The sequence below is a fragment of the Giraffa tippelskirchi genome, chromosome 2 (assembly GCF_054371585.1).
Source record: "Giraffa tippelskirchi isolate mGirTip1 chromosome 2, T2T-mGirTip1v1.2.pri, whole genome shotgun sequence".
NCBI lineage: Eukaryota > Metazoa > Chordata > Mammalia > Artiodactyla > Giraffidae > Giraffa > Giraffa tippelskirchi.
This window is the reverse complement of record NC_137276.1, coordinates 104,389,843-104,402,379: the sequence shown is the minus strand read 5'-3', so window position 1 is coordinate 104,402,379 and position 12,537 is coordinate 104,389,843. Positions and strand designations below refer to the sequence as shown.

Sequence of the window (12,537 nt, the reverse complement as noted above, 5' to 3'; positions counted from 1 at the left end):
AGGCTGGGTGGCTTACTAACAGAAATGTGTTCTGGGTGCAGCATCATTGAGTGCTGCTCTCTTCTTGGCTCACAGACAGTTGCCTCTGGCTGTGTGATCACAGGGTGAAGAGAAAGGGGTCTCTTTCTCTTCCTCCTCCCATAAGGGCACTAATCCCACCATGAAGGCCCCACCCACAGGACTTCATCTGATCCTAATCACCTCCCGAAGATCCCTTCTTCAAATACCATCACCCTGGGCCTTAGAACTTCAACATACGAATTTAGGGGGACACAAACATGCAGTCCATAAGAATCACCAGGTTTGTGGTATTTTGTTATATCAGCCCTAAGAAAGTAATATAAACCCCCAACAGCAGAACAATTCATGCTTCAAATGAGAGGTCTGAAAGCTTTTCTGTAAATGTCATGTCATGTCATCTAGTCACTCAGTCATGTCTGACTCTGAGACCACATGGACTGTAGCCCTCCAGGCTCCTCTGTCCATGGGATTCTCCAGGCAAGAATACTGGAGTGGGTTGCCAGTTCCTTCTCCAGGGGACCTTCCTGACTCAGGGATCAAATCTGGATCTCCTACTTTGCAGGCAGATTCTTTACTATCTGAACCACCAGAAAAGATAGTAAATCTCAATGTTTCTGACTTTGTGGGTCAGATGGTCTCTGTTGCAACTGTTCAGCTCTGCTATCACGCAAAATTAGCCATACGTACTAGGTGGTGATTAGTGCAGGCAGTCCGATAAAATTTTACCAAAACAGATAGCTGCAGGCCTTGGCACTCGGGTTATAGTTTGATGACACTTGCTTTAGGTGAGAAATATAATAATAAAGAGAAGCTGAGCTAAAGGACCAGCAGTTTTGTGTAGCAAGGAGAAAAGTGGTGACTTCTCTGGCAGTCTAGTGGTTAAGACTCCATGCTTCCAAGCCAAAGGGCAAAGGTTTGATTCCTGGTCAAGGGATTATGATCCCACATGCCATGTGGTGAAGCCAAAAAAAATAAAAATTGCTTATAACTTTTTAATAAATAGTTAATTTTTTATAAAAGAGAAGAAGTGAGTGAAAAAAATCCTATGTCAGGCTCCAACCTCCAGAAACAGCACAGCTCTGGGTAATTAATTCCCTCTGCCTTCCAGAAGCATGATGGCCAAGTCTGAAAAATGGCCTGGAAGACTTAGATGACCCCCCAAAGCTAATGCCAATTCTCATGCTCCAAAGGCCTTTGAGCTTTTAAATGTTTCTTTTCAACAAATGTTTCTTTTCTTTTTCTGCTTTTACTAAGCAGAATCAATAAACCCTGAGGAAAGGTGATTTTTATGGTAAAATGAATGACTAAATGTATAAAATAAAATTGCTATTATAATTAAAAGCCCAGAAGAGTTTTTGTTGGTTTTGTTTTGTTTTTGGTGGTTTATGAACAACAGACATTAATTTCTCACAGATCTGGAGGCTGGAAGTCCAAGATGAAAGTGCCAGCAGATTCAGTGTCTGGGGAGTACCCCCTCTCTGGTTCATAAATGTCTTTTCTTGTTGTGTCCTCACAAAGAGAAAGGATGTCCAGAATAGTTTTTTAGCTATTTAGATGTATTTACACAAAATTTTCTGCCTGCAATGCAGGAGACCCAGGTTTGATCTTAGGTCAGGAAGATCCCCTGGAGAAGGAAATGGAAACCCACTCCAACATTCTTGCCTGGAGAATTCCATGGACAGAGGAGCCTGGGAGGCTATAGGCCATAGGATCACAGAGTTGAACATGACTGAGGGACTAACACTTTCACTTTCACACAAAACTTTACTTCTGCAAATCATTCTTTACAAAGGTGAAAGTGTACCCAGTGGATCCAGGTATGTGTACCCTACCAGGTTGATCAGAATGTCTTTTCAACTAAATGCTTATTTTGTCAGAACAAGTGGCCTCCTCTCTTCAAAATAAAATAAAAATCCTAAAGGAATCCCAAGAACTTCTGAATCATCATTCTACTGTTTCTATCATTTTTAAAATCTTAACTATTTATTCTTCACCATAGATCTAACCATCCAGGTATTGAATGGTAGAAATAGATCACAAGCTGAAAAATGTCAACAAATGTAAATGCTACCTCGAAGCTTATCTGCTTTAAGTAATTTCTGATAAACACACATGCAGAAGAATTTTCAGAGCAACTAAATCTCACCCCACAATACTGCTCCTCGTTAAAGATCTGAGGAGGCAGCGGAATCCCATTCTGAGGTTTCTTCTCTCCAGGAACATTTTCTCTCATCCATTTCCTGTTGTCTTCATCTCCAGCAATATCGAACTCCTTAAAATCGATTTTATTAGCTTCCAAAAAGCCCACAACTTCTTGCTGTTTCTTCCTAATCTAGTCATGAGAAGAAAAAGATTACCATTAGACTGTTTCTTAAAAACACTTTGTCCAACTATACCATACAATACAAATAACTTTGCTAAGTATTTAAACAAGAAAAATCATAAAATCACACTTCTTCATTCCACAGGATCAACAGAGCAATCATTTAAATTCTGAAATTTTAATCTCATCAATGTTTAAATCATGATATAGTCAACCAAATAGGAATAGAGATACTATCATCACAGCTTTTATTTGAGGTCTTCAAACTACTTTCAATTCTCTGCTAAACTTAACAGCCAAAAAATAAATAGGGATTAGTTACAAAGAACAAGATGATAGAAAAAAGGAAAAAAACACAATTTACTATGAAACTCAAATACCAAGTACACCCACCCAAAAAGGCACTATTCACAGTTAGGAAAATGGGAACATGAGTCACGCTGAACAAAAGTAGCTTTAGAAATAACACAGGAAATTGAAAAGTCCACATGGAGATTATTGGAAAACGAAGAGCAGGAAAAAAACTAGAAAAGCTGGTGGATATTTCTCCTGGCACATGAAAGAGTAATGCAGTAGAATAACTGTTCTCTACTCACATCCAACTATTTAAGTAAAATCAAGTGCAGCCACACCTAAGAGAAAACCCAGGGGCCCTTTTCTCTACGTGTGGTTCACAAGTAAGGACTGTATTCTACTAATGTCATTTCTTTGTGAATGTGGCCATCTTGAAATCTTAGCACTCCTTCCCCAGAAACAATTACAATTTTCTCTCTTCAGTCAGAATTTTTCTCTTCAGTCGAGGAATTCACTCCCAGAATGCATGATGCCTTTTTTTTTTTTTTGGCCTGAGGGCATGTGGGATCTTAGTTCCCTGACCAGGGATCAAACCCACACCTGCTGCATTGGAAGCATGGAGTCCTACCCACTGGACCACCAATCTCTTTTATAAACACTGGTAAACAAGTTACAGCAGACTGTGGACCACATTGTGAGAACTCTGGGACAAACTTTAGAATGATCAATAACATAAACCAATCAATACTCATTTATTGATTCCCTACTCTGCACAAGACATGGTGCCAAGCTCTTCACATGAATAGATCCATAAGGTGTTATTTGGGTAAAAAAAAAAAAGTCAAGAACTCATTTGTACAGATGATAAAAAGGCACAACATGGTCCTTTATTAAAATTAAAAGTCTAAATTAGGATCTTCTTTGACATATAAATATCCAGTATCTTAAGTCCTCTGAATGGAATATTGCCTCACAATGAAAATAGTCATTAAGAATGTTTTCTAGGATATGAGTCCCCTTGTCATTTTCATGTAACTTGTTTATCAGCAGAAGTACTAGATTCTGAGGATTCCAAACAAATGCTGAAAAGGTACATGCCCATCCTAAACCCAACACCTAGATTCAAATCCTCTTTTGTTTAAACCCAATTCATTCAATAAAGATTTGTATAGTGAAAGTCACTCAGTCGTGTCCGACTTTTTGTGAGCCTATGGACTATACAGCCCATGCAATTCTCCAGGCCAGGATACTGGAATAGGTAGCCCTTCCCTTCTCCAAGGGATATTCCCAACCAAGGGATCGAACCCAGGTCTCCCACATTGCAGGCGGATTCTTTACCAGCTGAGCCACCAGGGAAGCCCAAGAATACTGGAGTGGGTAGCCTATCCCTTCTCCAGCGGATCTTCCCGACCCAGGAATCAAACCAGAGTCACCTGCATTGCAGGTGGATTCTTTACCAACTGAGCTATCAGAGATTTATACACCTCTCCAAAATTCTTATTTTTTTCATTTTTGCCAAAATGATTGATTATATCAACGACTTTCGTGTAGAGGTTCTTTCCTAAGGTAAGGTAAAGAAAGACACACGTGGATGCTTATGCCCTAGAATGAAATCACCACCAAAACAAACCCTGTGTAATTTGATTTGGGTGGTGACTTGATTATATATAGATATAGCATATTAATTATAAGTATAATGTTACTGTTTAATAATTTAATTAATATAAATTACTGTTTAATAATTTTAATTAATGTACAGTGAATATAAATTGTGGGCTGCCATAGTGGTTCAGATGGTAAAGAATCTGCCTGAAATGCAGGAGACCTGGGTTAGATCCCTGGGTCAGAAAGGTCCCCTGGAGAAGGGAATGGCAACCCACTCTAGTATGCTTGGCCGGAGAATCCCAAGGGCAGAGGAGCCTGGTGGGCTACAGTCCATGGAGTCACAAAGAGCTGGACACGACTGAGCATCTAATACTTACCTAAATATAAATTATATATAATTTTTTGTATATAAATTACATATACCCATATATAAATGGTAATCATACATTTTCTTAATTAACATTTGTACCATCAACATAACAAAAATAAAGCAACTAAAAGCATTAGGTCAATAAATTAAAGGCTGCTCTTAACTACAATACAACATTTAATCCATAAGACTCAGGCCAAGGGATCTATTTCAGTTTGGGGCAAGCGTAGACAAAAAATAAAAACAGAAGTCATACAGAAAGGAATAGAATGATGGAAGGTCCCTTAAGAATCTGGCATAAATAGTTGGGAACATTCCTGAGTGTCACATCTCTCAGAACCAATGGACAGACTGCTTATCTCCTCACCAGAGTGAGCTTCCCCAAGGCTACGCTAGGGGAACCCCAGACCTCCTGGTCCTTCTAGTAGAAACTGGACTCCAAATTCCCGGACCTCACGGCGGAGTTTCTGAATATCAGAAAATCCCACCAGACATGACGACAGGTTGTTGGGCTAAATTATTACTTTAATTAGTTATGTTTTCTCTACATAGTCTTCAACCCGTTCATAATTACTTATGTCCCTTTATAAATTACTTACTCCTTTAGTTATTTTCGGAGATAACTTTGCTGTTTCAAAGAGTAGAGACATCTTCATTTCAGGTAGATTTACTTTTAGTTAAATACTCAGAAGGCAACATTCTTTATTCTGTTCAAACCCCTCTCTTCTTTGCTCCTCAAATACCTTCAGCCTGGCTGAAGTCCACTTCCCCACAGACGAGATTCCCGTCTCTATTAATCACGCCTCAGGACTTAACTGAATCACTACACAACACACTTGAAACTAACACAACATTGTAAGTTAACTACATGTCAATCATAAAATAGAAGAACTTAAAAAAAATCATGCCTCAGGACTTGAGGTGGGATGGAAAAGGATTTCATTTTATCCCACAATTTCTAAATAGATGGAGAACTTTTCCCAAGTCCTGACTTATTTTTCCTCTTCTGGAAAGTCAAAGAAAGATGGAGAAAACAGGAGGGGAAGATCTGTTGACTATTATCCCTCTCAAGACAAGCAATTACATCTACAGAAAGTTGACTGACTGTTGGGAGCATGATACTGCATTAAAGTTTATTTCTCAGCACCTCATTCAAAGAAAGAGAAGAAAGATAAAATCTGCCATCCTGGACTTTCCAAACACCAATCACTTAAACTGGGTCAAAAGCATTGCTCTCCTGGCTGTCTGGAGCACTGACTTCTGCTGGGGGCTGGAGAAGGGTCTTAGGATGAGCCCAGAGGGATGGGTGAGCACATGACTTCACCTGGCTGGCATGTGGCCTTTGCCCACAATCTGATACCCATTCATGTGCAGGTGCACTCTCCTGCAACACCCCCTTGGTGGGCCCTCGTTCACGGAACCCCACTTCACACTCTCCACTCCTTGCAGCCGATGTACAGCTTTTCTCCTCATGGCCTCCCAGGCTGACCCCAGGAACACAACATCAGCCCGCAGAGGGGACCTCCCCTTCACGGCTTCAAGGGGAGGGGTGGTGCAGAGCCCCCCAACAGTCCTCACCGCAGACACGCTTCTCCCTGCATGCCTCACCCCTTCTCTCCTCTCCAGGGTGCCATGGCCAAGTTTGCCTCATTCTTCTGAGCAGCCCCTCTGGAGGATCTCTGGTCCTCAGGGTCTATGTCACTTGGAGCCTGCGGGACCTCAGTGGAAGCTCAGAAAGCTCTGTTTTCCTATCCTGTTACATTGACTCATAAGGTGTCATTCTCAAAGAGAACAGTCTTGTGGTTGCCAAAGAGGAGGAGGGTGTGGGAGAGATGGGTGGGAATTTGGGATTAGCAGATGCAAACGATTGTATATAGAATGGATAAACAAGGCCCGACTATATAGCACAGAGAACCATAGTCAATATCCTGTGATAAATCATAATGGAAACAGATCTGAAAAAGAGCGTATATGAATACATAACTGAATCACTTTGCTATACAGCAAAAATTAACAAAACGTGGTAAATCAACTATACCTCAATAAAACAAATTAAAAAATAAAAAGAAAGTGTCATTCAGGTCCTGAAGTCACCAGCCACTGTTGGTGACTGTGATGCATCAGAGTGATCTTTGGGTCACTCGCTTGGCACCTCCCGCTTATTGTCTTGTACAGTTAGAAACCTCTCCAAAAGAGGTGACTGCACTGTAATATAAAGCATGCTGCATCTAAGTGCCAGGTGACCTGCGAGTCCATCCTGGCCGGGAAGGTTGTTATCTGAGCAGAAGCTCTGCTTGTCCGTCACCTCATTTGCAAAATGGATAGAACGCTGCCTTTCTCCCAGGGCTGGTGAGAACTGAGGAATGCATGGAAAAGCATTTTGCACCACAAGTCAAGTAGCTGCGCAGTCAGGAACCCAGCACACTGTTACCTCATTGTCTCGTCCTGACTGCTACACCAGGCAAGAATTCTGATAACCATCTTAAGATAGCAAAACTGAGGTGCAGTGGATTAAAGAATTTTCCAAGGGTCACACCCTGAGTCATCAATTCAAGAGCTATGTTTTTCCCTCTATGAAGTGATAAGGTTAGTCACTCAGCTGTGTCTGACTCTTTTGCGACTCTGTGGACTGTAACCCACCAGGCTCCTCGGTCCATGAAATTCTCCAGGCAAGAATACTGGAGTGAGTAGCCATTCCCTTCTCCAGGGGATCTTCTGATCCAGGGAGAGAATCTGGGTCTCCTGCATTGTGGGCAGATTCTTTACTCTCTGAGCCACCAGGGAAGCCCAAGACTAGAAAAGGGACTAAGAAACCCAGTAGCCACCATTAGTCTGTCCTTAATAATGGTGGCTCAGGGGCCGTGCATCTTAAAAACAGGGAGGACTGTCCTCTCTCTCTTTGTCTTCAGACCCTTGCAGCAATGGCCTTCAGGAAGAGGGGAGGGTTAGACATGAAGACACAACCTTTTCCTGCTCCCGGGGTCTCTTCACCCACATCTGTCTCTAAAGTAGTAAAACATGGAACCGGGGTTTGGCATCAACTGTTAAAACAGACATGTAATACACAACTGCATGTGTAATCTTCATCAAGATATTACAATTGGTATTTTCCTTTTTCATTTATTTCATTCATCCAACAGAAGTCATAATGTTCTCTCTGATGATGTCACAGGCAAGAACCTATTTTTAAAGCATATAGACTGAAGAAATAAGGAGTAAAATTTTGTAGACCAACCACCATCCACACAGCATAAGTGCTGGCAGGTGCTCTGGGTTGTCCTGCAAAGAAACTTCCAGGTGAAATTCCCTCAGCCAGGAAAAATCATTAGCACAGACACCATAAGACAGAAATTCTTCAATTTATGTGGCTTGAGATAATTATTCTGAAACATCATCATAGATAAAGACCTTCTAACATTAACTAATAATTATAACAATGACAATAATATTGATTAACAATTACTAATAATATTATTAACATTTAACATTAACTAATAATTATAATGTTCAATAGATATAACAATTATAATATTAATAGCTGATAATTATAGCATTAACTAATAATGATAATATTTATTAAGCAGTTGACACCATACTGGGCACTCTTGGCTTACTGACCCTTGCTTACTGACCCTTACTGACCCTCACTCTTAACTTACTTCCTAAGTCCTTGTGACAATGCTATGAGATGAGTTCTATTCTTATCCTCATTTTACAGACAAGGAAATTGAGGCTTAGCAAGGTGAAATAACTTTCTCAAGGTCACATCGTCCCACGTGGCACCAAAACATTTGCTTACAGCAGCAGAATGAACTTGGATTTTTTCAAGATCCTGGAATAAACACTACCCCTCCAGATCCTACCAGGCTAATTAAATCATGTTCCCAAATTTCAAGAACATAGGAAATCAGAAAATCCTAAGAAAGGACCTGTTTGTTCATTGTCTTTGCTAAGGATGTCTCGAGTCACTCAGACCTGATCTATGGAATATGTAGAAGATTGACAGGTTAGCAGTAAAAGTTTCCAGCAATGAGTATGTCCACAGCTTATGTGACACACACGATGAAAGCCATTTCTCCATGATGAAAGCCATTTTCTTTAAAAAAAAAAAAAAAAAAACTTTTAAAATCTTAACAATCCAAAAATGTGCTTTTTGTAGATCAAAGTTTCTGAGGTCATCAACAGCCGCAAAAGACTTTGCAGTTTTACATTTGGAATTTTTTCATAAAATTGGAACATCATGAAAGATGCTCGGCAGATCATTAAACAGTTGTATCAGTAGGAAGGACCAGGCTCTCTCAGGGTTTCCTCTTGTCCTCTCTGGAAACGGTGTGAACTTTCGGGGCTGGAGGTGGGTGGTAGGGAAGGGGGGATGGCATTCAGGAGCTGCTGTTAGGATTGTTCCCTGGGCCAGTCACTCGCCTAGTGTTGTCATCCTGGCTAAGGGACCACTGAAATCCAAGCTGCAACCTGAGAAGTTCCAGGAATCAGATATAAAAGGAAACAGGCCCTGCGCTGGTCTTCACCTCTCAGGACTAATAAAACTGTTTTCTCTCCACAGCCTCCCAGATGCTAAAATACTGGTCCAAATATCAGTCCCAGATAGACACTGCAGGTTCAAGTCTAATATCAAAGCCTGAATCGTTTCCAAGGATAAAATGAGTCCTTCCCTTACCCCTATATCCTAAGGCACAGAACGAAGGCTGGACTTAGAAAGATGGCTGAGTGATTCCCAGCCTTGTCCCAGGGAAATCAGGTAAAGCACCTATTTTTGGTCTGTTTGGATTCCTAGAGCATTTAAATCTGTAGCCGCAGAGATGTTAGTTTTTTTCACTGTGACATCATTACCCTCAAATAATAGTATTACACATGCTAACTTTACACTTTCCTTAGGATTACATCGCATACACAAGTCATTACAGCCAGGGGTCATTTTAGTAATCTGGCCCATCATACGCTAAAAATGTTGTTACAGAAAGTATCATTTACTTGCAATTTTAAATTTGTCTAAGTCTCATAGGATGAATGGCAGAAACATTCCACCAAAAAAAAAAAAAATCCTCTGATTCTATCAAAGATGCGACACAACAGACAAAAATCACACATTAAAAGTCTTAGCATCCAACACACACCCCTTCCTCGAATCCCCTTCCACACCCAGCTGCCCCAGATCACACGTTTTACACACTTCTTCTACACCATTCAGATCAAGGCAGAGAGCAAAGGGCTCGCAGGCTTACTTACACACGCCTCAAAAAGAAATGTAAGCCCAGCGCTGGGCCATACCCGCTGCTTCTACTTCCAAGTCTGAGTTTTTCAGAAAAGAGGACGAGAAGAAAGCCCCCGAATTCCATCAGACACCTACCGCTATGGACCCAGATGATGTGGCAACAAACACTTTGATAACCATTTTGAGAGTCGGAATGAGGACTCCCCCCAACACACCCCTGCGAGGGAATGCGGAGCTAGACAGATTCTGACAGCGACACAGACAAGCGCCAGATGGGGGCTGGCGGGGCCCCAGGGCTGTCTGAGCGCCTGCCTCTCGGCTCAGCTTAAGCCCGGCCTCTCCCGGGCATCCTGGGCTCTCCCCTCCATTGGCCCGGGAATATTTGGGGATCTGGCAAGAAAACAGTTGATTGGTTGATAAAAGCAGCCACTGCACCCTTTCCCTTACCACTTTAAAAGCCCGACAACTGTCCCTAAAAGGCAAGGTTGCGCTCTGCGCCAATCAGAAGCCTGCCGGGAGATGCCCGGGGCGGAGGGAGGCGGGGCCCGGGGCGGAGGGAGGCGGGGCCCGGGGCGGAGGGAGGCGGGGCCCGGGGCGGAGGGAGGCGGGGCCCGGGGCGGAGGGAGGCGGGGCCCGGGGCGGAGGGAGGCGGGGCCCGGGGCGGAGGGTGGCGAAGAGAAGGGAAGGAGCTGGAGAAGCCCAGAAAATCATTTCTGTCCCAGAGGAGGCTTTGTTTACAGGGCTTTTGGCAAATGCACAAGGAAGGGTCAGAAGCCTTTAAATAAATAAAGACGGGCTTCCTTAATTTAAAATTTTATGACAGATTAAAAAATTAAATGGCCTTCAACTGGAGTCCGCTGTACTGAATCTCCACTTTAATTTTGCATTACATAGGTCATACATTATTATATTTTTGCGTCAGATAATTTCTCTGAGTGAAAAAAATAAAGAAGGAACAAGTGATGAAAATTTACTCAAGAAAGTACGTTTGTCATTAATAAGAAAGAATATCCCTTCTGGATCAGCAGTAGCAGTCGGTTATTAAATAATGTTTTTAAAGGGTGCGTGATTTTTATTATTAAGCCATTCAGCAGCGGCACCTAGTGCACAAAGCATGTTTGTTTCTTTAGTCTTTTGACCACACTGCATGGCATGTGTGATCTTGGTTCCCCAACCAGGGCTGGAACCAGTGCTCCCAGCATTAGCAGAGAGATATTTCAACCACTGTAGTGCCAGAGAAGTCCCAAAAACATGTATTTGCTAATTAATACTTAATCATTGTTCATTATCATTTATGAATACTCATCTTGCCCACATTCAAGTCTACTCTGAGAAATACCTTAATGAAACCTTCCAATACAACTCCAATGGATACAGTAAAGTAAAAATAATGGTTTCTTTTCATTGAAAAAAAAAATGCAATGAGCTGCCACACAATACATTCCTTTAGGAGTGGCCTGTCTCCAGTTTTCTCCCTTTACCACCTGTTTCTCCTAAAGAACAGAAGCTGACAAGCCGAGGACCGCGTCAGGTTTCACTGACACCCTAGAGCAGGCAGAGAGGTGGCGGCCTGCTTGTCAGCACCAGTGACATCAACAAGCAAATTGTCTCCACTATTTTGGAGCCGTTGGGGGGAGGGGGATCTGTTGTAACAGGCTCTCTCTCTGTGTCTTATTTGTATAGATAATTTGAATTCTGTTAAACATTAGCATTAAAATTCTAGTAAGAAGCCCAGATAGTAGCCACCCAACTCTCCTGATGGGTTTCAAAGTCAAGATCAAGGGCGTTTGGGGCAAAGACAGAAGGGTATATTTAGTCTTAATAGTCTTAGGACTTCCGTGGTGGTTCAGTGGTTAAGGCTCTGCATTCACTCCCACTGCAGGGAATGAGGGTTAGATCCCACATGCCCTATAGCATGGCCAAAATATGAAAATACAGTGAAGGAGCATTTATGTAAACAAAGTTCTCCTCTTTTTTAAAAAAATTAGAGAGATAACCAAGTCACTCTCTTATTTTCAATCCCTTGCTACTCATGGAGGACATGGCTGTGGGATCCCAGAGAAGGGAGGAACCTGTCAGGTTTTTGCATCCAACCCCTTCACCAGAGCCAGGAGATCCAGAGGCCTCCTTCTCTCCCCCTCAAGTAAGTTCCTTGCAAGAGAAGGCTACCCTGAGCCCAGAATATAGCTCAGTTCATTTACATCAGAATGAATGGTCAAGATGAACCCACCATAATTTAACTTACAGCCTCAACATGCAAAGTTTACTCCCCAAATTAGGTGAAGATGATTAATGCTTCCCCAAATTTAAGTCACAAGCCTTTTGTTTTAAACCCCACAAACTCATTGCACCTGGTGGTTCAGATGGTAAAGAATCTGTCTGTAATGCAGGAGACCAGGGTTCAATCCCTGGGTCAGGAAGATCCCCTGGAGAAGGAAATGGCAACCCACTCCAGTATTCCTGCCTAGAGAATTCCATAGACAGAGGAGTCTGGCAGGCTACAGTCCATGGTGTTGCAAAGAGTCGGACATGACTGAGCAACTAACACTAGCTAAAGATTATAAGTCGTTTTGGCTTTTCTTCTTTTCTGTATTTTCAAAATTCCTACAGGGAATTCCCTGGTGGTCCAGTGGTTAGGACTCCAAGCTCCCACTGCAGAGGCCACAAGTTCCATCCCTACTTGGGGAACTAAGA

At 42.1% G+C, this 12,537-nt stretch overlaps 1 protein-coding gene across 2 annotated transcripts in view; it reads right to left on the bottom strand.

The window, feature by feature from the left end:
• The window catches only part of SH3BGR (SH3 domain binding glutamate rich protein), a 59,626-nt gene extending 49,593 nt beyond the window's left edge, over positions 1 to 10,033 (bottom strand). For both annotated transcript variants that reach the window (XM_081569954.1, XM_081569955.1), the window contains exons 1-2: positions 9,979 to 10,033; positions 2,168 to 2,353 (exon numbers count right to left, since the gene is read on the bottom strand). In XM_081569954.1, coding sequence (XP_081426080.1) covers positions 2,168 to 2,353; positions 9,979 to 10,023 — 231 coding nt within the window. In that variant the 5' untranslated portion in view covers positions 10,024 to 10,033. The remainder of the gene's footprint in view (positions 1 to 2,167; positions 2,354 to 9,978) is intronic.
• Between the last annotated feature and the right edge of the window lie 2,504 nt (positions 10,034 to 12,537).